Raw genomic sequence first — 23,753 nt, 5'->3', positions numbered from 1 at the left:
CCAGCACCCACACAGCCTCTTCTAATTTCTGGACACTCTATATCAACAACCCATCCCAACCAGGAACAATTAAAGGGCTTACACCAGAATTTAGGAAGCTGCACAACCAGATTGCTCAAAGGTCTGTGATCCTGGGTAAAAGTGACCCAAGAACACAAAAAAGGTGTTTTAAAGTCAGAGTCTCACTCTGTACCCCAATCTGACCTTGAGTGAGCCCTCTGGAATTACACCACCACTCCAATAACCCTTTCCCTACCTCAGTGTTTAGGATTATATATCTGAGCCTCCCACTTATACTATGCCAGGCTAGCCCAGAAATAGGGAATCCTACTACTTTAGTCTCTTCAGTAAGCTATGATGGGAGTGGGAGTATAAACGAGATATTTTCTTTCCCTAGGAGAGCAGTCAAGGTATCATTAGACCTAATGAGATACAAGGCACACCTCACCATTCTTGGTTTTATGTGGTGCAGGGGACCCAAAAACTCCATGCCAGGGATGTGCTCTACCAACCGTGTCTCAGATTTTTTCAGAACTAGATCTCACTCATTCTGTAACTCCCAGGGATCTTCCTGACTTAGACTCCCAGTCTTTTCAGTTATGTGTATGCTAAGTAAGTCTACTAGGGACACATAGCCACATAGCCCACTGCATCTTTTTAAAAATAAGATCTTCAAAGACAGCTGCACTAAGATACCCACGTTGGCTACTCTAAGGACTCAGACAGTACCCTGGTCAGCCCAGGGTTCCGTAACTGTTAGTCCGCATGCAGGTGCAAAGGATCCATTTAAAATAAATACCTCCCTCTCTCCCTACTTACATTTTCATTCCCGTTCTCGCTCGCTGAGCACAGTGCTTTTAATGTCTCCCTCTTCTCTTGCCTCTCTTTACCTCTTTTCTCTTTCCTTACCTCCTTCCAATAAAACCTCGGTTAAGCACTGTCTGCTTGGCACGTTTGTCCCCCCCGGCGCTTTACCGTGACAGCTACCGAGTGCTAGCATAAGTGAGCCTAGCAGTCAGGATAAAAGGTCACCGAATCCAGTAATAAGCTGAGCATGCAGGAGGGCTCAGACCCCAGGAAGTCGTCCGGGTGTCCCCATCCGCTCACCTGTGTGCACTGTCCCTGCGAACCGGTCCTGCCCAGCACTTTGGTTACCTGCAGGAGAGAAGGGACAGTTAGAGCCGACAGGCCCAGCTTTCTTCTTTCTCCTTCATCCAGGCTTCTAAGCCCCCGCAGTCACCTCACCCTAGCCAGCTTGATGGGCTGCACGCGACTCGTGTCCATGATGGCGGCGATCTGGCGGAGAGGAGTCACGTGAGCAGGGGACCAACTTTATAACGCGCTCTTGGCCACGCCCTGCTCCCGCTCTCGCGAGACCGCAGCGCTACCCAGCAGTCCTCGGGACAGAGTCGTCACCGGCGTCCTTCGGAGCGGAAGAAACATGGCGTCTGCTACTCGCGTCATCCAGAAGCTGCGGAACTGGGCGTCTGGGGTACGTGCTCCTGTCAGATTGGGGCCGGGAAGGATTCGGGTTCTGTGTTTCCTCGAATCCTCTCCCGCTTCACATCTCCTTAGTTCAGTGGGGAGTCCAAGTTTTCTCAGTTTGTGACTCCATTAGTCCGGGACTCAAGGTCCTAAATGTTTTGGGCTGCTTCCTAGGATTCCCTTTCCCCCTGCTTACCGGGCTTTAGCTTCCTCTTGCTCTCCTCCTCTCCCGCCCTTCACTCTCTGTCCCGGAGTTTCCTCGTCCCCGTATCTTAGCTTTGAGTCTTGTGGCTGTAGCCTTCTCCTGTTTTGGAAGGTCGAGGACAAGTTTTTAGGTTTCGGAAGAGAACTAAGGTCAGGGAACCTATAGATTTTGGCAGTTCCTGGATAGGAACTTGGAGATGAACAAGAGGCAGGGAGGTAGCTATCTATGCATTTTAGGGTTCAGGAAAGGAGGCATATTCAGCACTGCAGGTCAGCAAGCAACTGTTTAGGTGTGTGATCTTAAGAGGGCAAGCATTTTTAGTGTATTGACCCGTATCTAAAGAAGATAAAGGGAGAAGAGAAAGAGGGAGGCTTTTAAAGTTCGATCTTGGAAAGGCTCGAAAATGTAGCAGTAAAGTTCTGTACGCTGCCCCAGCTGTCTCGTTCATCTGCAGGGCCTGTATTCTCCATATCCTGCCTGGCCACCCCTGTACACTAACCCAGTCCTGGGGTTCCCACCAGTCTGACCTCTCTTATCCTTCTCCCACAGCAAGACCTGCAGGCGAAGCTACAGCTGCGGTACCAGGAGATCGCCAAGCGGTGAGCAGGCCCAGCTTACTGCCAGCCTCATGCCCCTCATCCTGTCAGTCTTCCACCAAACCTAAATACGAGGCTGGTCATGGTGGTACAACCTTTAATCTCAGCACTCAGGAGACAGACGCAGGCTGATTACTGTGAATTCAAGGCCTGCTTGATTTACGTGGTGAGTTCCAGGCCAGCCAGGGCTACATAGTGAGACCCTGTCTGAAAAATAAATGAATGAAACAAAAAACCCTCAAATTTGTTATTCCTGAACTTTCCGTGGAACATTAGGCAGAGAGATCCTTCTTGCCAGGCTGTGGAAGCAGAAATTTACTTTTAACTTTATTGGGTTGCCTTGGAATAGTCAGGAGATAGATTGCATTATTTGTTGATATCTTGGGTAGTCTTCATTGTGACCCTACACATTAAATGTTGCATTCTCAAGCTGCTGATGAGGGGAAAATGAGACACAGGTAGGCTAAGTTATTGCTTTAAGTCACTTAGTGGCCAGTCTTGATTTGTAAATACATTTATGTATTGAGGAGTCTTTGCCATGTCCTCAGACATGGATGCCAGAGTAAACAAGAAAACTCTTGGTTTGTGGGGTTGGTGGCTTTAGTGCTCACAGGACCCTGCCTCACTTTGCTGGGTTCAGAATGATCCCCTCTGAAAACCCACCAGAAGCCTAGGGGAGCACCCAACCTGGCCCCCAACTTTGTCATGTAGCCCAGAGTATGCCCTTACACTCATGATCCTGCTTCTGCCTCAGGTGCGGGAATTCCAGGAGTGTACCACCATACCAGGTTTATGTGGTGCGGGAGACAGCTTCATGCACAGTAAATACTTTATCAACTGGACCACAGCTTAAATTTTTACTCATCTTTTTTTCTTAAAAATAGTTTTAGATTTATGTGTCTGCGTGTGTCTGTGTCTGCATCTGCATGTATAAGTGTTATGCCTGTATGAGTGTATGTCTATCATATGTGTGTCTGGTACCTGTGGCATTCAGGAGAAAGCATGAGATCTCCTAGAACCAGAGTTATGGATGGTTGTGAGTTACCATGTGGGAATCAAATCCTGGGTTTCTGTTAGATCAACAGTGCTCTACACAGTGAGCCATCTCAACAGCCCCTTGGCCTTATTTCTTCTGTGGATAATATTGTCTGGGAGGGAGAAACACTACAAGGAAGTAAATGCAGCATGCACCTTTTTACTGATTTACTTAATACTACTTATTTATGTTCTATTGAGACAGAAAGTAGGTCTTATAGACTAGGCTGGTCTCAAACTCACAGAGATCCTCCTGCCTCTGCCTCCCAAGTGCTGGGGTTAAAGGCGTGGCCACCACTGCCCAGCTGAGACAGGTCTTTATATGTTAGCCTGAACTGGTCTCTTAACTCTGATCTGCCTGCCATGGGCTGGGTTGACTGCCAGAGGCAGGATCTTACATTATAGTCCTGGTTGCCTTGGAACACGAGTCCCAGGTGGCCTTGAACTCAGTGAGATCCTTTAGGGAATTACAGGCCAAGAACTAGCAGCTTCTTTAGGATAAGGGCGCCCTCTAGTGATTCATTTGGGTATTGGCATTAGGCGGCTAGTTCTTTTTACTTTACTGTATACCAATAGAGAAAGCTATGGCTTAGCATATACATTCTTCAGGCAAATTCTAAATTTGACATACTGTTTGTCCTTTTATAACTATAATTGTAATTTTTTTCTTTTTAAAATGACTGCATTTATTTGTGTGTGTGTGTTTGTGTGTAGGTCAGAGAAAAACTTGTGGGGGTTCTTTTTTTCTCCCATTTGGTCTGGAGATATTTAGGTTGGCAGACTTGGCTGCAAGCACCTTTACCCAATGGGCCATCTTGCTGGCTACAATGTAAAACTCTCCCTAGACAGGTATAGTAACACATTCTCAGCCAACACAGCACATGGCAGGCAGGAAATCAGAGTTAAGAGACCAGCTCAGACTAACATATAAAGACCTGTCTCAATAAAACATAATAAGTAAATAGATAAATAAGTAGTATTAAGTAAATCAGTAAAAAGGTGCTTGCTGCATTTACTTCCCTGTAGTGTTTCTCCCTCCCAGACAATATTATCCACAGAAGAAATAAGGCCAGGGGGCTGTTGAGATGGCTCACTGTGTAGAGCACTGTTACTCTAACAGAAACTCAGGATTTGGTTCCCACATGGTAACTCAACCATCAGTAATCCTAGTTCCAGGAGATCTCATGCTTTCTTCTGAATGCCATAGGTACCAGGACACATCTTGCTTTGTTTTTCTTTAAAAATACTTATTATTTTATGTGTGGGTGTTTTGTGTGCATGTATGTCTGTGAACCACATGCATGCAATATACATGAGGCTCGAAGGCATTAGATCCCCTGGAACTGGAGTTGCGAATGGTTGTGAGCCACTGTATGAGTGCTGGGAATGAACTTAGGTTTCTGAAAGAACAAGTGCTAATCATTGTGCCATCTCTCCAGCCCCATTGTTTTTTTCAAAGACAGGGTATCACTATGCAGCTCAGGCTGTCCTGGAAGTTGTTATTTGGCCGGGCCACTTTTGAGCTCTGGACCTCCCTCCTACTTTGGTCTTTTGAGTAATGAGACTATAGTGGTGCACCCAGAGTCTAGCCATCTCATTTTATCTTATCTTTTCTACTTTCTTAATTTAAAGAATGTATTGAAAAAAGAAAAGAATGTTTTTGGCTGGGCATTAGTGACACATGCCTTTAATTTCATCACTCAGGAGGCAGGAGGCAAGCAGGAAAATCTCTGAGTTTGAGGCCAGCCTGGTCTACATAGTGAGTTCCAGGACAGCTAGGACTGATACACAGAGAAACCTTGTTTTGAAAACAAAAACTTTTTTTTTTTTTTTTTTTTTGGTAGGGTTTCTTTGTATAGCCCTGGGTATCCTGGAACTTGCTTTGTAGACTTGTATGGTCTTGAACTTAGATATCTGCCTTTCTCTGCCTTCTAAGTACTGGAATAAAAAGTGTGCACCACCATGCTTGGCTAATTTCAGGAAATTTTAAGCTAGGAATAGTGGTGTAGGCCATAAATCCTAGGTCTGGGACACAGAGGCACAGAGGCAAGTGGACCTCAGAATTTGAGGCCAGCAGTCTTTGTCAACATAGAATTCCAGGACAGCCAAATATCATGTCTCAATGGAAAAAGGATTTCATTTATTTATGTGTATGTGTGTCTGGGGCTGTGCCTGTGTGCATGCAGAGGCCAGGAGAAGGCACTGGGTCCCTGAGATTGGAGTTGCAGGCATTTGTGGGATGCCTTGCTTGTTATGCATATGCTGGGATCTGCACTCTGTTCCTGTGATTGTAGAGCACTCACCCTTAACAGCTGAATCACTCTAGCCCTTGTTTTTTGTTTTTGAGACAGTCTCAATGTGGCACATGCTGACTTGGGACTCATGTTGCGTAGAATGACCTTGAACTGATTCTCTTGCTTCCACCTCTCAAATACACTTACATTTCATATTTTAAAAATAGAATGGCTTTCAAATTTTTAAGAACTTAAAACTGCCAGTTAAAATACTTTTTGACAATGTGGTCAAATAAACAAAATCCAAAACTTTTTATGATCATTGTCCCAGGAAATTCCTCTTTTGTTTGAAGCTCAGTGTTTCAAGGCTTCAGATTTCTTGGTAAGCCTAAAGTTTAACCCAAGGCTGGACTGAGCTTTGTTTCATATAACCCATCTACTTCCCTCTACAGGGAATTTTGGCAGCAGACCACACAGTGGCAGTAAGTGCAGAGATTTGGACAGGTTCCAGGGCAAGGTGTTCTTTGAGTAGCTAGCCTTTATCCCAGCAGGGTTCTTCAAAGGGTTCCTGAGATAATAGGGAACTCAAAAGTTCCACACCCTGGTTTTGGGGGTGGGAGCCGAGGGGGGGAGGTGCGGGGGGAGCCACTTCAGTTGAGTAATCTGGGGCTGTGGCTTGGTGTTGTGGACTGTAATTGGACTGTAAATGGATAGGGTTGGCTACAACCTGGCACTCTTGCCTGATTTCCTGAACACCTTCAGGTGGAGGGAAGGCCACTTCACAGCTTAGCTTTGTGTAGGGAATAGGAGCATGTCTAGGTCTCTCCTTGACTTGGGAACTTCAGGAAGGGTCCTCTGTAGAGACGTAGGGTGGCTGGGCTGGAGCATACTTCTCAGCCTGGCTTTGAAGACCTTTTCATGTAGATAAGTGTATGCTCCATGTTTTCCTGTCCCAGACCTAGGCATATAATGTAATAGTGTATGACATATCTCTGGCCTACAGCCTTCTTTGTAGCTCCCGATTCTCAGTCTTTTATGTGAGCTGTGGCAGTGAGAGCTGCTGAGGGTTTGTTTCAATGCCAACATCTTTTTCCTCAGGACCCAGCCACCTCCTAAGCTCCCTGTGGGCCCCAGTCACAAGCTGTCCAACAATTACTACTGCACTCGGGATGGCCGCCGGGAAGTTGTGCCTCCGTCAATCATCATGTCTTCACAGAAGGCCCTGGTGTCGGGCAAGACAGCTGAGAGGTGAGGACCCTCAATCTTCCCTGTCTAGAACTCTGCAGCATTCCCTTCTGCCACTGGCCTTTCCTCCCCTGCAGGTTGAAAGGTGGTTTCTCCAAAGCCATTTTATCAGCTAGCTGTGGTCGGACAGGCATGTGATTCCTGTATTCAGGAGGCTACAACAAGAGAATCAAGAATTCAGGCCAGGGCTAAGAATATAGCTCACTTAGTAAGCTTGCCTTGTAAGTACTGAGACCTGAGTTTGATCACCAGAATCCACATTAAAAAAAGCCAGGCGCTGGTGTTGGAGGCGTACACCTTTAATCCCAGCACTCGGGAAGCAGAGCCAGGCAGATCTCTGTGAGTTTGAAGCCAGCATGGTCTACAAAGCGAGTTCCAGGACAGGCTCCAAAGCAATACAGAGAAACCCTGTCTCCAAAAACCAAAGCAAACAAAAGTCAGGCCTGGTAGTGTACTTGTAATCCCAGTTTTAGGGAGGTAAAGACATACTGAGGCAGGAAGTTTGCAAATTCCAGGTCCTTCTGGGTGATATAGTTAGGGGCAGGTAAGGTGTCTTAAGTGGGTAAGGTACTTGTCTTCTGACTTCTACACATGTGCCATAGCATGCCCCTAGCCCCCACAAATTTTCAAAAATAATGATGATGAGAACTCCAAAGGAACCCAAGAGAAAAAGCCCTATTTGGTTCATGTCCTCAAGTTCTGAATGAGGATGACAGTAGTGTTTCATGAGGTTCATAGAAGACATAGTCTGGAATGAGTTTCTGCACTAGATCCAGCAGGCCAAGACAACAGACATAAACTTATGTGAAGCTTAGTTGTTTATCCAGCCTTCTGAGAAACCAGGTGAAAGATCACAGCCAGTTCCCTGGTAGACCAGTTTTAGCTGGCATGATAAAGAAGTCCCCTGTGGTTTAGCTTTTGTAAGGAAGGTAACTTTGAACTGACCCATCTTTTTGTGTGGCTTCTGCTTCTTTTAGCCCTTTCTTGTCTATAAGCCAGCCTCTTCTGTATTTACCAAGTTTTGTTTTAGAGAATGAGGTGTGAGGGCTGGCGATATTGCAGCATTTAAGAGCACTTGTTGATCTTGCAGAAGACATGGGTAGGGTTCCCATGGCAACTCATGACTTTCTTTAACTCCAGTTCCAGGGGATCTGATGCCCTATTTTGGCTCTGTAGTTACCAAACATGCAGGTGGTATATGCACATACACATATATGTGTAGGCAATTACTCATACACATAGATAGGCCCATACACATAGACATACCTATACACACATAGACATACCCATACACATAGAACAAAACAATAGAATGAGGTGTTGAGGCCAGATGCAGTGGCATACATCTTGCATATGCCAGTACTCAAGGCAGAGCTGGAGGATGGCTGCAAGTTGGAAGCCAGCCTGGTATACATACTGAGTTCTAGACCAACCAGGACCCTGTCCCAAACAAGGAAGAAAGTAAGCAAACAAGCTAACAGACCCAACAAAAAGGGGCTGGAGAGATGGCCCAGTGGCTAAGGTTTTGTAATGCTCTCGCAGGGGAACCATTCTGTCAGCACCTGTATAGATGGGCTTACAACCTGTAACTCCAGCTCCAAGAGATTCAGTGCCCTCTACTAGATTCCATAAGTATACGTACCCACAGATGTACCCTTCCGCATATTCCTTACATGTTATTTTAAAAAAGATGCTGAGGTGATGGCTCAGGTGGTGAAGTTCTTTTAGAACCTGATTTTGATCCCCAGAAGCTGATTATAAGATTTACATTTGTTATCTCAGCATTGTGGTGGCAGAAATAGGTCCTTGGGCCAGATGACTCAAGGAAAAGGTGGATGTTGCTTGAGGAATGACACACACATTGATACACTCTCACACAGAAGCATTCATACCATGCATACACAGAATGAGATACTGACTAATTCTGGGATCACAAAGAAAAACCAGTTAAAGATAGAGCATGTGCACAGTGTTTTTGTCTTGTGAACATAGATAGCTTTTCCTTAGTGAGCTGATGAATACAGTTCATGCCATACTTGATTCCTGATAACTGTTGTAGAACAGAGAATTGATGCCCAGACAGGTCAACAGCCTAGGCCATCCAGGCAATTCACTGAGATCCTAGGGTACCAGCCTTTTCTTTTTATTCAAGATTTTTTTTTTTTTTTTTTTGGTTGTGGTGGCCCATGCCTTTAATCCCAGTACTTGGGAGCCAGAGACTGGCTGATCTCTTGAGTTTGAGGCCAGCCTGGTCTAGAGGGCAAGTTCCAGAACAGCCAGGCCTACGAAGAGAAACCCTGTCTTGGAAAAAAAAAAAAAAAAAAAAAAAAAAAAAAAAGATTGCTTTAGAAAGAACCTGTTTACTTTTATGTATATGCATGTTTTGCCTGCAAATAGATCTTTGCATTACATGCATGCCTGGTAACTGCAGAGACCAAAAGAGGGCATCTAGTCCCTTGGAACTGGAATGGAATTACAGTTAGTTGTGAGCTGCCATGTGAGTGCTGATACTAAACCTGGGTCTTCTGAAAGAACTGCCCATGCTCCAGCCCCAAGATTTATTTTTACTGTTTTAATTGCATGTGTGTAAGTCTGTCCATATGAGTGCATGTGCCCTTAGAGGCATGTGTCCTCAGATCTCCCTGCAGAGTAACAGGTTCTTGTGGGCCACCTGATGTGTGTCTAAGGAACTGAACTTGGATCTTCTGTAAGGACAGTAAGCTGGATTACTGCTAAGCCACCTCTCCAACCCTATGCTAAAAAAAAAGAAAAAAAGTTTGACGGTTGTGGTGATTCCTTTAATTCCAGTCTTTGGGAGGTAGAGACAGTCAGAGGCATGGCAAGTTCTGAGTTTGAGGCCAGCTTGGTCTACAGAGAGTTTCAGGACAGCCAAGATTAGACAGAAAAACCCTGTCTCAAAAAACAGACAAAAAACTAAACAAGTTTTATTTTGTGTATGGTGTATGTATGTGTATGAGTGGGGAGAAGAATGAGAGAGAGTGAATGGGTATATACATTACAGAGTGTGTGAAGGTCAGAGGACAGTTTTTGGGAGTTGGTTTTCTCCTTTAACCTTGTTCAGGCAACATTTTGTTTGTTCTACCGTGCTGTGTGCTAAAGGCTAGTTGGCCCATGATTTGGCTCTGTGTCTCATCACTTTGTAGGAGTGTTGGGGTTACAGATACATACTGCCATGTAGAGCTTTTTATGTGGGTTTTCTAGGGATCAAATTTAGTTTGTAGGCTTGCACAGCAAGCACTTCTACCTACTAAGCCATCACCCAGCCGTCAGCATATTTATTATTTTCTTTTATTTTTGAGACTGAGTTTGCATGTAGTCCAGGTTGGCTTCCTATTTACTGTGTATCTGAGAACTTGAATTCATAATTCCCCTACCTTCAGCTCCCAAATGCTGACAGGGATGTTCTACCACACTTAGCTTGTGATGCTGGGGGTTGAACCCAGGGCTTTTGACATGCTAGAGGCTGGATGTCTCAAGTGGTCTTTAGTATAGTTCAGAATCCTGAAGTAGGCTCTAAATCCAGACTTGCTAATGAGAAAGCAAGCAGGCAGAGAGAGAGCTTCCTTCTTTCGGGTCCTTATGTAGGATGCCAGCAGAAGGTGTGGTCTACATTAAAGGTAGATTGTCCCATCTCTAAAGATCTTGATTGAAGGTTTATCTTCCCATCTCAGATCTAGGTTAGAAGATGATCTTCCTGCTTCAAATGATTTAATTAAGAAAGACCCCTCACAGGTGTGCCCAGTCATTTGGGTTTTAGTTAATTCCAGATATAGTCAAGTTGACAACTATGAATAGCCATCGTGGCATGTTTCTCCATGCCCAGCCTTGTCTTTATATTTTTAAGAGCTGGATAGTAAAAGTACACATTACTATTTTGCCTTGGCTGTCCTTGAACTCTTGGACTCAGGGGACCTAATCTAGTTGTTTGCTTTGACTCTTTTTAAGTAGCTGGTACTATAGGTGCATGACATTTAACTACTCTCCCCCCCCCCCCCAGTAGTTTTAGATAAGGTTTTTCTATGCAGCCCAGTCTGGTGTTTTCTTGCTTGCTTGTTCCCTCCCTTCCTTCCTTCCCTCTTTCCTTCCTTCCCTCCTTCCTTCCTTCCTTCCTTCCTTCCTCCCTCCCTCCCTCCTTCTCTTCCTCCCTCCCTCCCTCCCTGCTTCCCTCCTTCCTTCCATTCTTTTTTTTTTTTTTTTTCCAAGACAGGGTTTCTCTTGGCTGTCTTGGCTGTCCTGGGACTCATTTTGTAGACCAGACTGGCCAGTCTTGTCTGGTCTTAAGTGTTGGGATTGTGTGTTTACATTTCATACTCAGCTCCACCGGCTCAAGGGCTAGCCTGTGTCTCTAGTACTGTGCCTGTGTACACCTGCTATGGAATGTTTGTGTGGTCCCTACTCCCTGAGAAAGAACAGTGGATAACTATTACCCAGTGAATGAACATGAAGGCCTGACTGCTCCTAGGTATGGTTGAGGAGAAGGTTTTTATTGTAGATACGAGGGAGAATTCAGCCAGAGGCATCTGGTAAGGTACAGACAGAAACATGGCCAGAATAGACTGGACCATGAGAGGAGAGAGAATGAGAGAGGAGAAGAGGGGATTGGGAGAGGGAGGCAAATCCAGAGGGTGGAGCCAAAAGAGTGCTTGGCAGAAATGGCTGGGTTGTATTGGAAAGGAAAGCTGGGAGAAGGGAAATGAAGCTCAGGGCCTGGAGTGGTTTAGGGTCTGGGGGTGGGAGGAGGTGGGAGAGAGTGGGGGGTGGTGGAGTAGGTAGGGGTGGGTGAGAGGGTGTAGGTAAGAGATGAGGGGAGGAGTCTACAGACTTTGGCTTCAGAATGGGCTTTGATATGTTGTCCCAGGTTTCCTTCTTTGGGAGGGTTCAAGCTGTTCAAGGTTGGGTTCTGGGCTGACAGTCAGGGCAGGCTGACTGAGGATTTTCATGGCCCCTGCCAGCTCCAGGACTTCATTGGGAAAGGATTGGGCATTCTGAGATGCATTCCCTCTGTGCTCCTTATTCAGAAAGCTCAGCTGGTGCATTAGTGGCAGGGTGGGCATGACCACCTTTACAAATGAGGGAACTAGGGTTAGAAAGGCAAGTAACCAGGTGAATCTATGAGAGTTCGAGGCTAGCCTAGGCTACAAAGTGAGTTCCAAGATAGCAAGGGCTGTTAACACAGAGAAACCCTGTCATGAAAAACAAAACAAAACAAAAACAAAAGGAAACAAAAAACAAAAGAAAAAAAGAAAAAGTCCTTCCACACTGCTAATACAGACAGTTCAGAGAGTGGAACTTTCAGTCCTATATGGGATGCCTTCATTATACTCCTTTCCCAGGGCTCAGGGAACTGTACAGAAGGGAGAGGCTGAAAGATGGAAAGAGCCAGTAGGCATGCAGGGCACCAGGGAAGCAGTGCTTTACAGACACAGCAGGACTTACATACATGTGACCTTGCAGAGTCTGGCAACATGCACAGGGCCTGCATAGGTTCTAACCAGATGGGGTCCCAGCACTGAGAGGGGAGCTAGATATGAGCCGCATTCTTACCCCAGAACTTGTCTCCATTTGACAGCTGCTTGCAAAGGGTAATTCCCATGCATGGCAGTAGATGGCCAGCACAAAACAAATAGTGGTAGTTTTGGAGATTTTGTCTCATAGTGCTTTGTTTGGGCATGTTTTAATCTTGCAGATCTTTTGCTTATGTATTATGGTTTCCAATTTTGTGTTTTATGGGTGCCTCTGTGTGTGTCTGTGTATTTCTTTTTTCTTTTTTTGTATGTGTTTTTCTTTTTTTTCTTTTTTTGGGTTTGATTGCTTTTATATGCCAGTTTTATAAAGAGAAAGAAGGCGTGGCGTTGGATGGATGGGGGAGGTAGAATCTGGAAGGAGATGACAGAGGAAGCTGATGAGAATATGTTGTATAGAAAAAAATTTATTTTCAGTAAAAAAATTAAAATGGAAGAAAACAACAAATAATAAACAAAAAGCTCCCTCCCCAGTGTTTTCTGCAGACCTGGCACTAACTGGGTGTGTCTTTTTCTTGCAGCTCTGCTGTTGCTGCCACTGAGAAGAAGGCAGTGACGCCTGCTCCTCCAATGAAGAGATGGGAGCTATCCAAAGACCAGCCATACCTGTGACACTGTCCCAAGCTACTTTGCCGGGTCATCAGGGCCACCTGACACTTTTCCTCCTTGGATTTTCTCTGGGGAGAGTGTGACCTAATTTATAACAAATACACAGAGCTCACATTACTTCCATTCTGTCTTTTCTTGTATTTATTGATTTGATCTATTACCATGTCTGTGTAGGGTACGTGAGTACATGCTGCAGCATCCATGGAGTGAGAGGACAACTTGGGAATTGGTTTTCCACCTTGTTGAGGCAGGGTCTTTTGTTTTTGCCATGCTGTGTACTTTAGGCTAGCTGCTGTAGGAGTGATGGGATTACAGGTTTGAGCCACTGCATGTCATCTTTGGGTTCTTTGGATGGAATTCAGGTGTCAGCCTTTTGAAGCTAGCACTTTTACTTGTGAGCCATCTTGCCAGCTCCCTCTCCCCACTTTTAAGATGAGTTCTTGGTGGCTGTTGATCTGTGCCTATAATCTCTGCATGTACTAAGCTAGGTGAATATCATTGCTGTCCTGTGCAACGACCCTGTAACCCTTAAGTAAGTCTGTGACTCTTGAAGGTAGAACTATGACAAATGTGTGAATAAAACACCTAATTGAGTGTGGTGGTGCATGACTCTAACCTCAGTACTTAGGAGGCTGAGGCAAGAGGATTGCCAGTTTGAGGCCAGCTTGGGTTATAGATTGAGAACCTATCTCAGTCTAACAGAATACTGCCACAAGAAAGGGTGCTGACAGAGTGTTGAGACCAGAGCTCTCTGGAAGCTGAGAGCAAAGGGAGAAAGGTCATAGACTTGACCAGGTGTCAATGCCCTGGAGTAAGTTACAGATGCCTCATCTGCAGGCTCTATTGAGGATGTTGGATTTGGTTGGGGGAAAAGGACATACTAGATTCAGAAAGGAGGTCAAAAGGGAGAGGAACAGTGGTCACAGGGTCAGAGGCCACTGGGAAGGCAACCGGAGAGCTCATAGAGGCCCCAGGCAATATGTGGCATTGAAAATTTCTGTGTAATTTTAATGACTCTGATGAAATTTCATGCAGGAGTTGTGTAAGAAAGATGTCTGGGTTCTTTTTGGGGCTAGGAACTGCCTTGAATGATTCATGCTCATTCCTGGACCAAGGGCTGTTCATACTGGTTTTCCTTTTTTTTTTTTTTTCCCTTTTAAGTTTTTAAAGACAGTTTCTCTGTGTAGCCCTGGCTGCCCTGGAACTCACTCTGTAGACCAGGCTGGCTTCAATCTAGCTGCTTCTGCCTTAAATTCTGGGATTAAAGGCATGTGCTACTGTGCCTGGCTGGTTTTTCTTCCTTTTTTTTTTTTTTTTTTTTTTTTTTTGGAGACAGGGTCTTATGTAGCCCAAGCTGGCCTCAAGTTATCTGAGTATTGGAGGATGTTCTTGGGACTTCAGATCCTCCTGCTTGTGCTCCCTCAATGCTAGGATTACTAGTGTGTGTCCTCACCCCTGTTTTATAGGATGCTGGGGATGGGGATGGAAGACATGGGTTGGTGGATGCTAGGCCACATTCTACCACTGAACTCCGTCTCCAGTCCATACTTGGAACTTACTTAGTAGCCTAGGCTGATTTGAAGTTATTGAAGTCTTCCCTCCTCAGCCTCCATGTTCTAAGGTTACAGGATTTATTGTCTTTGTGTGCCCTCATCTCTTGAGCAGTTCTTCGAGGTGATCTTTGACACTAAGCACTGTCTTAGGCTCACTGAGAACTGGCTGTGAACTCTAGTTTGCAAGTACATTGCATCACTCTGCAAATCCAGGGTCTGCCCAATGTCCCTCCACTAAGATACTGAACCTCAAGAGCATGATGCTCCCCTCCCTTTCCTGGGCAGTCCTATTTATCCTGTTTGTATCCCTCTGCATCTGAACACCATTGCATATTATTTCCTTTCCTCTAGAAATTGGTGAGACAATACACACCAAAAACAGTTATAACCTTAACGTTTTTCAGTGAGAAGACAGGCCATCCATCTGCAAATGGAATCTTGGTGTGAAATTCTTGACTTGAAGTCTATATTTTGGAGAACTTGCCCACTGAGGGCAGTGACTTGTCCCCAGCTCTGCTGGGAGGTAGTGTCACAAATTCTGAAGGTAGGACTGTGGGAAAATAGAGTGAAGAAGAAAACACTGAACTGGGTGTGGTGGTACATGACTGTAATCCCAATACTTAGGAGGCCAAGACAGGAGGATCACCAGTTTAAGGCCTGCTTGCGTTATGCATTGAAAACCTCTCTTAGACCAACAGAACACTACCATTACAAAATCACTAGTCATAATGGATGGCAGACTTAATGTACCCACTGTATGCAAGTTGGATAAGAAAACCCAAAGGCTGCTAATCTTGTATCTATCTCCTACCGTCCAAGGAGGAGAATGTCAGAAAACTGTCTCAAGTCTGAGAGGTTGGGATGGGACCGCTCAGGTTGGAAGCCAGTAACTATGTTCATTCCATATGCATATGCCAGCCATCAAGGACACTGCAATCAGGAACCCAACATCCCGAACCATCTGCAGCTGGTATTCTCGTGGGTAACTAGACAATAAAGTGAAATAAAGTAAATGGACTGTAAAATCTGTAGGTGTCACCAAAGCAGCTGGAGGAGGTACCTACTGGGGGAGTGTCTATAGGGTGTGGCTGCCATATTCGTTAGGACCATTGGGCAGTTATATTTGGAGTAGTTTGCATGTGAAGTCTAGGTCAAAATTAATAAGTTCATTTATAGCTCTGGAAGTTATTTCAAGTTGATGAGGTATTTTCTTCTTAGTCCTGGGGATTAAAGCTATAACCTCCTAATTACTTACGCAAGTAGTCTTCCATTCAACTATTCCCTGGTTCCTGAGTGATTTTTGTTCTGACTTAGGGTCTCCTTTAATTGCCTAAGTTGTCCTTGATCTTGTGATACTTTTCCTCAGCTTGTAGAGTAGAAGTACACAGGCCCAGGTCACCAAACCCATCAGACTACTGCTGGGAAAAAGCCGGGAAGAGTTGTATATTCTCGTTCCCATGTATTCTGGTACTTACGGCACAGGCTCGCAGGTGCCACTCCCCCTGCCTTTATGTGCGCGTGCGCGAGAGTCAGCGCATCCCTCACACGGCGTGTTGCCGCGGCTGGAGCGGTACGGCTAGCGGTTGGATGGCGCGGGGTGGAGCGGAGCGGGCAGCGGCCCTGGGCCTAACGCTGCGGCTGTTGTTTGGTCTTGGACTAGGACTAGAGGCTGTCCCGGCCCCGGCCCCAACCCCGGCCCCAGCCCTTGCCCTGACCCAGGTCCAGGTCTCGGGTGAGTGACCCCCGTCCCTACACCGCTTTCGCCCCGCCCCCGCGCCATGGCATCGCCTCACTATTGGTTGTGCCACCCATCCGTCTCAGACACTCCTCCAGCATGGATTTAGCGTGGGGAAAGCCAGCCCTGATGTGTCTTTTGAGGGGACTTCTGCGTGGGTGTCTCCTGTCTTCTGCTGTCCCGTTCCCAGCTTACCCCTTCTTCCCGCTCTGCCTCATGTCACCTCCAAGCCGTCCTTCAGCCCAGTGTGTGCTGGAAGACTTAAACGTTTCTGATTTTGTTTGACCTCTTACCATGCAGGGCTGGTCACCTGGCACCTTCCTGCAGCAGGTATACCTCCGTGAAACCCTCGGTCCTGAGCATGAACTTCTGTGGCTGTTCTTTTGAGCATCCAGAGCTTCCGTTTCTCCTTGGATTTCTGCCTCAGAGAACGAGGAGAAAGGGCCCTGGAGTGTATTTATTTCACTTGTGCTCCCCACACACTGTCAGGCTACTGCCCTCGGCAGGAACAGGATGTCCGTTCTATCTGACCGTATACTCTATAGGAAAATAGGCCTTACTGTTTGGAGTGTAGTGTTTTGTTTTTTGTTTTTTTTGTTTTTTTTTTTTTTAAATGTTGCTTTGAGTTTTTTGAGACAACGTCAGTCTCTCTTTGTAACTCTGGCTGACCTGGAATTCACCAAGTATACCAGGTTGGGCTTTAACTTATAGAGATCTGCTTGGCTCTGCCTCCAGAGAGCTGGGACTAAAGGCAGGCACTCGCTCTTATTTTTGAGACAGGGTCTCACTGTGTGACACAGGTTGGACTGCAGCTTGTGCCTCCTGCAGAGTTTTATGGGTCTGTAGAGTACCAGCCTCCTCCCACTTTTGCTGGTCTGTAGCTTCAAGCAGTTCTCTTGTTCCAGCTTCCTAAGAGCAGGAGTTACAGGTTAGCACCATTATGCCTGGCCTTCAGTGTTCAGCTTACAGATGAGGTAATAGGCCTGGAGGAGAAATCGTGGATTTTTTTTAACTCCTGCCTGATAAATTGCCTAATGAGGCAGGGGCTGCTCTGCTCTGTGCCCACTCCAAGGAAATCCAGAACATCAGGGAGAGGAATTCTGAATTGTCAGGACTGTGAACTGTTAGGTATGGGGAGGAGGCTATGCCTGAGGCGGGAAATGAAGGTGGCCAGGGCTTGTCTTCAGTTCTTCAGCTCCATGGTATGCAAGCGTAATTGCTTTTGACTGCAGAGAGGGAGAGGGATGGGTCTTGGAAGCCCTGTGTGTAAGGTGGGTTGCTCTAACCCACTTTCCTTCTTGCTGGTTCAAGTACCAGATCCCTTCACTGCCTGCCCCTCTTAGATCAGCAAATAGCCCTAGCCTCCCTGTTCAGAGTCCAGGAAAGGCTTATATTTCATCTGGACTCAATGTGGACCCTCACATGACCTCTTGTCCACACACTGTCGCACACTGACCTGAGCAGGGTCATGAGGCTATGTCTCTGACCTTCCAGTCAATAGGAGGCTTGATGTTAGTAGTTGGGGGCTGTTGTTATTTGTGGGATCCAGAGCTTCATGGGATGCATGAGACACTGCCCAAGATGTAAGCTGAGATCTGAAGGCTGCAGAAGAATCACAGGTGTAGGGTAGAAGGATGGGGTAGGGAGTATTTGGGGTATTTCTCAGCGGTAGTGTTTGCCTAATATGCAAAAGTGTCTAGATATCCCCCCTGTCACCTGAATACAGAGTGGAAGAAGGGGAGGGAAGGGCCTTTAGGCTGAGGGAGGCACATGCAAAGGCCCTGTGGTGAAAATGAGTCAAGGCTCTTAGATGAACTGAGGAGGAGGCCAGGATAGAGGGAAAGGGAGTGTGATGAAGAAGGAAGGGATTTAGATTTGGTTGTGAGAGAGTCTGCCTGCCAGGGGATAGTGGGTGAGATCCTGGTAGAGATTAGGTACTAGGGGTCCAGTTAAGAGGTGACATGTTTAGGTCATGCAGAGTGTTTTAACCTGGGAAGAACATAGGTGATGAGGCAACCAGGGCTTGGTGACTAGGTGTGTTTACTTGTTTTAAGATAGGGTCTTCCTATGTAGCTCTGGCTGGCCTGGAACTCAGCATCCTCTTATGTCCAAACTCCTGAGTGCTGAGATTGCAGGCATATAGTACCATGCCTGGCTTTTGGGCAGGGTCTCAGTCTTCCCTTTGCTAAGCAGGTGGGTTAGAATAGGTCCCGCTGAATTTGACTCTGAGCCACTTGCAGAGCATGTTGGGGAATGGCTTCTCCCTCAGCCTGTATAAACATGAGTTTGGAGGTCTTCTGTATATGTAGACTGGCCATTTGGAGCTTAGTAAATTTTCAAGGGTCAGTGAGACCTGGGGTTTGATTTGTCACCAGCTCTGTGTGGTCATATAATTTTGATAGACTGGAGACTGTAGCACTGGGTACTTAGCAGCATGCATGAACTTCTGGGGCCCAAACAACACATCCAGTGCTCTGCAGAGAGTGACTGCCAATGTAGTTTCTGTACCCTTATTCATGGCTTGTCTGTAGCTGATTGCAGCTCATAACCATGAGCTGTTCCCCTGCCTCCCTCCCCCAAGGCCTCATTTATCTTCATCTCTCAGGTCCCAGAGCTGGCTCTTGTCCGACAGACAACTTCCAGTGTATTGCCAGTGGCTTCTGTGTGCCCCTTTCCTGGCGCTGCGATGGGGATCCAGACTGCTCTGATGGCAGTGATGAGGAAGAGTGTAGTAAGTGGCCATCCCTGAAGAGGGGTTTCTGAATGGAAAGTTGAACTTGGGTGAGGGATTATGAAAAGTTATGGGGATATGGATTATGAAAAGGCTGTGGTTATAGGTTTGGGTGAGTGGGGCTGACAAAGCAAGGCAAGGTGGAGGAGTCTAGACTATTGGGCTTGCCTTTACTCACAGCACTCTGGAGGCAGAGGCAGGTGACATTTGTACAGAGAGTTCCAGGCCAACCAGAGCTACATAGTGAGACCTTGTCTGAAATAAAAAACAAAAAAAACAAACGATCTGGAGTCTTAAGGCAGGCATGTAGGGAGGTTGGGCAAATAAGGGAATTAAATGTAGGAAGACTAGATGTTGGAAGGTGGGATTTACAAGAGCAGCAGGTAGACTTTACATAGGACAACACTTTATATACAGGGTCAGCTGTTTTATTAATTTTATTTAGTGTGTGTCTGGGTACGTGTGTGTGTGTGTGTCGGCATGTTGTGTGTGCATGGAGGCCAGAGGTTGACTTGGGTATCTTCCTCTATTGCTCTCCACCTTATTTTTTTAAGTCCATCTTTCACTAAAATTTGGGCTTCCAGTTACAGCTAGATGGGCTGGCTCAACAGTGCCCAGGATCCACCTGTCTCTGAACACTTAGCATTGTGACTAGGTTTGTGCACTGCTGCACCTGTCATTTCCATGGGTACTAGGGATCAAATTCAGTCATGCTGGTGCTGCAAGCACTTACTCATTGAGGTACCTACTCAGCCCTGGGGAAGCTTTTATTTTATTTTATATATTCCTGGCTGGCTTCAAACTCACACGAGATCTACCTGCTTTGCCTCTTGAGTGCTGGGATTAAAGTAGTGAGATACCAGTCACAGCTCAGTCAGCTGCTTTTAGAAGCTGAGATTTAGAGGGAATTTGACAACTGAAGTACTGGGCTTCCCTTTTTTTTTTTTTTTTTTTTGTGGGTTTCTCTACATAGTCCTGATTGTCTTAGAACTCACTATGTAGACTAGACTGGCCTCAAACTCAGGGACTTCCTGTGCCTTCTGAGTTTTGGGATTAAAGGTATGCACCACCATGCCCATTATACTTTCATGGATGTTCGGAACCTGATTGACCCTATGTTTCAGGGATTGAGCCATGTGCTCAGAAAGGGCAGTGCCAACCGCTGGCTACCCTTCCTTGCTCCTGTGACAACATCAGTGGTTGTCCTGCTGGCTTTGACAAGAACCTTCTCAACTGCAGCCACCAGCCCTGTCATGAGGGGCAGCTGCGTTGTAAGCTGGTTGATGTCTGTATTCCACACACATGGCGCTGTGACGGCCACTCAGACTGTCCTGACTCCAGTGATGAGCTCAGCTGTGGTATGTGCCCTTCGATCTTGGTATACTTGTGTGGGTGGGGAGGACTGGAAGTTACTTACGGACATTTGTTAACTTCCCTTGTGTAACCAGATTGAGGGTGTGAACACATGCATTGCTCCCAGGCCTTCATCCCTGTGGTGGAGGACAAGACATCATCAGGGGCAGTGATTTCCCACCAGCTCTGTTCAGTTTTAGATCAGGATGAGTTTTAAAAGTTGGCACCTGGAACCTCTATGTACTCCTCTGCTAAGCCTCTCAACTACTGATGCCTGGGCTTATTGCAGACACCAATACAGAAACTGACAAGATCTCCCAGGAGGAGAATGCCACAACTACGAGGACTCCAATGACCCTGGAGAATGAGACCTTTCTCAGGAATGCAACAGTTGCTTCTGCTGGGGACTCTTCCCGAAACCCAAATGCCTATGGGGTTATTGCAGCTGCTGGTAAGATAGGCCTTCCCATGTGAGGAGTTTGGGATGATTGGAGGGGCCTAGGCTATCCACATATTAGCATTGATAGTTTCTACCTTCCTTGCCCCACTCCTCTGACCATCTGTCTGTCCCCCACAGGGGTGTTGAGTGCTATCCTGGTTTCTGCCACCCTCCTCATATTGTTACGACTCCGAAGTCATGGTTACCTGCCCCCGTCAGGGCTGTTGGTGGCTGTGAAGGAGTCTCTGCTGCTGTCAGAAAGGAAAACCTCACTGATCTGAGGACACGTGGTCACCACCTGGCCCCAAGTGCAGTCAGACCGGGGCAAAGCCACAGTGGGACATGCAGGCAGCTGCTGGCTTCTCAAGACCTGGGCACTTTTGGCCACAGAGAACTTTGATTTTAAGCTCCTACAGATGTGGTCCTAGAGACTGGGGGTCCTCAATATTCCCCTTGTCTGTGGGGAGCTTGGATGGAGAACTGCTATAAGCTAGGACTGAGGGGCCGGCCCCAGGATGGTTCCAAGAAATGGGCCACTATGGCTTAGACACTCCTGCTGCTCACACTGATGGGTGGTGATTAAACTTTCTTTACCTCCTTTGCTTGCTTTGAGCCTCTGTTTCCCTTGGCCTGGGCAGCCTGGGGTTTCTTCTGGATCCCCTTTCACCCTCCAAGAGGGAGCCTTCAGCCAAGAGAACATGGGACTGTGTTCTAGACATGTCCTCCACTACTCTGCCTCCTGTGGAAAGTGGGAATGGGTGTTGAGTTCACCTGTGTTAACAGTGGGCTTAACAGAAGAAGAGGAGAGCTGAGGTGGTGTCTCCTCATTGGGGACTCATCTGTCATGGCTGCTTCTTCTGTGACATGGAAGCTGGGTAATCCTGATTTGAACTTGGCTATTTCCTGTTGTTGCAAGGCCATAATCCCAGCACTTGGAAAGGGGAAGTAGGAGAATTAGAAGTAATAGGCTTGATGGTGCATACCTGTAATCCTAGCACTGGAAAGGTTAAGGCATGAAGATCTGGAGTTTAAGGAATGTCTGGGCTGTACAGGGAGATCTTTCCTCTGTTCTAGGCTAGCAGGTTGTTTACTGTCTAGCAGTGAGTTAGTCCTGGTAGATAAGGTCTGTCCCCAGGTGGTAATTGAGGTCCCAGATGCCTGAGCATGAACAATGCAGAGAACAAGAAAATGCAGTTAACATAACAGCTTCATTTCTGAGTAACAAGGCAAAGTTCTTCTGAGATCTTTAGCCCTTAAATTCCTAAGTGCATCGGTGGAGACTGTTGGGAGTCCCCCCACTGGCAGAGGAGATACATCTCTGGCATCTTTGGTGGCTCTTATTAACCTGGGGTCTTATGATGAGTATCTGAGCTCTGAGACTGCAAGCAAGAGGACCTGAGTTCAGATCCCTATGTAGAAAGCTGGATTTGTCCGTGATCTTATTGCTGGGGTGGGTACGAAGACAGGAGGATTCCAGGCACTTGCTGGCCAGATAGTCTAGCTTGAGAGTTGGAGATTCATAGAGAAACCCTGTCTCAAAAATAAAGGGGAGGGGTTGGGGATATGTCTCAGTGTTTAAAGCACTTGTTGTACAAGCATGGAAACATAGTTTTCATCCCCTAAACCCATGTAAATCCTGGGTGAGTGTGTTGGCCTGTCTGTCAGTCCAGCCCAAGAGGCAGGATGCCTAGAGCAAGATGACTAGTGAGATCCTGCCTCATTGAATATGTTGGAAGAATAATCCAGGATGATTCCTGTCATTAACCTCAGGTATCCACATGCAGATGCATACATAGATGTGCATGCAGACTTTCTAATGTGTGTCTACACACAGGCATACATACAAACTCCTCCATACACACCCACCTTTTAAACTCAGACTTCAGTATACATATACATACATACATATAAACATATATATATATATATATATATGTATTCACATATGCACCTGCACCCACAGCTACAGTGGCACACACACACACACACACACACACACACACACACATGCACACCCACACACACAAACACATGCACACACACTCTTGCTTGAGCTTCCACCCACCACAATACACACACAAATCTCAACAGAAAGAATTCCTGGAGCTCAGATACCTGGTAGGCAGTAATTGACTACCAACAGAGATGCTAGGTGCAGAGGAAGGGAGTGTGCACCAGGAAGGCTTCTGAAGGTGGGCACTGCTTTGACTCTGGGTCCCTGCTCTTCTGGTCCCTTATAGGGGAAGGTGGGTAAAGCAAAGTATGGATTTGGGCAGTGTTGTTGGGTCTGGGTGTTTGAAATAGCAGTTGATACTTCAGCCAGGAGGGTGGTGCATTGACTGATGGTAGGGCCTATTGGAGGTAGGTGGGAGACAAGGTTTTCCTTGGCTCTATAGACTGACACTTGGGCCCCCCAGTTTGACCAACAGAGTATTGTAGAGAGCTATAAAAATCACTTATGTAACTTCAGTTTTTAGACAGGAATATTTTGAACTTCAGGCCAGCTGGATAGATAGTTCCTATCTATTCAACTGTCTGTCTATATCTGAAATTAGGGAGATGAGATGATGTGTCTGTCAGCCACAGGCTACAGTTGCCCACAATGGTGTAATTGTCCATGTTAGGCTATAAATTCACCTGTTACCTGTGCAGACATCTGGGATCTGGAGTTATCTGGAGTGTTTGGGTTCTCATTGGAGCAAACAAACCACCTGATACTTAGTGGTTCCAAACAACCTACTGTGGTGTTCATATATTTCAGTTGAATGGAGTGTCTCTTTGTAGTAGAGGCTATCCTCAAACTCCTGACTGATCTGGCTCAGTTTCCCTAACTGTTGGGATTATTGCTGTGTACTATCATGGTGTTCTGTCTCACTGTGGTTCTGCAATGTGTGGTTGTCCCAGCTAGTTCCAGCTGCCATCTCTGGGGGTAGGGCTGACTTTGTGTCAGTATGTGGGGGATATCTTTTATCTGTATGTGAGAGTTGGGC

General features: G+C 46.4%; 2 protein-coding genes across 2 annotated transcripts; both read left to right on the top strand.

Annotated features, from left to right (window-relative positions):
- Nucleotides 1-1,366: 1,366 nt before the first annotated feature.
- On the top strand, nucleotides 1,367-13,075 carry Ndufa7 (NADH:ubiquinone oxidoreductase subunit A7). Its single transcript, XM_051178778.1, has 4 exons — nucleotides 1,367-1,492; nucleotides 2,240-2,289; nucleotides 6,654-6,803; nucleotides 12,865-13,075. Exons 1-4 carry the CDS (start codon nucleotides 1,442-1,444, stop codon nucleotides 12,953-12,955), a joined length of 342 nt encoding a protein of 113 aa, XP_051034735.1. The 5' UTR covers nucleotides 1,367-1,441; the 3' UTR covers nucleotides 12,956-13,075.
- A 2,965-nt stretch (nucleotides 13,076-16,040) lies between these two features.
- On the top strand, nucleotides 16,041-21,363 carry Cd320 (CD320 molecule). The gene is made up of 5 exons (XM_051178777.1): nucleotides 16,041-16,237; nucleotides 18,846-18,971; nucleotides 20,096-20,329; nucleotides 20,614-20,775; nucleotides 20,902-21,363. Exons 1-5 carry the CDS (start codon nucleotides 16,093-16,095, stop codon nucleotides 21,042-21,044), a joined length of 810 nt encoding a protein of 269 aa, XP_051034734.1. The 5' UTR covers nucleotides 16,041-16,092; the 3' UTR covers nucleotides 21,045-21,363.
- Nucleotides 21,364-23,753: the final 2,390 nt, after the last annotated feature.

This window comes from Phodopus roborovskii, unplaced genomic scaffold (genome assembly GCF_943737965.1).
Source record: "Phodopus roborovskii unplaced genomic scaffold, PHOROB, whole genome shotgun sequence".
NCBI lineage: Eukaryota > Metazoa > Chordata > Mammalia > Rodentia > Cricetidae > Phodopus > Phodopus roborovskii.
The sequence above is the reverse complement of the archived record's forward strand: the minus strand, read 5'-3'. Positions and strand labels throughout refer to the sequence as shown.

Excerpts from the sequence above, each read along its gene's own strand:
- Ndufa7 (XM_051178778.1), top strand. The coding sequence starts at position 1,442 with ATGGCGTCTGCTACTCGCGTCATCCAGAAGCTGCGGAACTGGGCGTCT. Across the intron at positions 1,493-2,239 it reads TGCGGAACTGGGCGTCTGGG|CAAGACCTGCAGGCGAAGCT; the intron begins GTACGTGCTCCT and ends CTTCTCCCACAG. Across the intron at positions 2,290-6,653 it reads TACCAGGAGATCGCCAAGCG|GACCCAGCCACCTCCTAAGC; the intron begins GTGAGCAGGCCC and ends CTTTTTCCTCAG.
- Cd320 (XM_051178777.1), top strand. The coding sequence starts at position 16,093 with ATGGCGCGGGGTGGAGCGGAGCGGGCAGCGGCCCTGGGCCTAACGCTG. Across the intron at positions 20,330-20,613 it reads CAGTGATGAGCTCAGCTGTG|ACACCAATACAGAAACTGAC; the intron begins GTATGTGCCCTT and ends GGCTTATTGCAG. Across the intron at positions 20,776-20,901 it reads TGGGGTTATTGCAGCTGCTG|GGGTGTTGAGTGCTATCCTG; the intron begins GTAAGATAGGCC and ends TGTCCCCCACAG.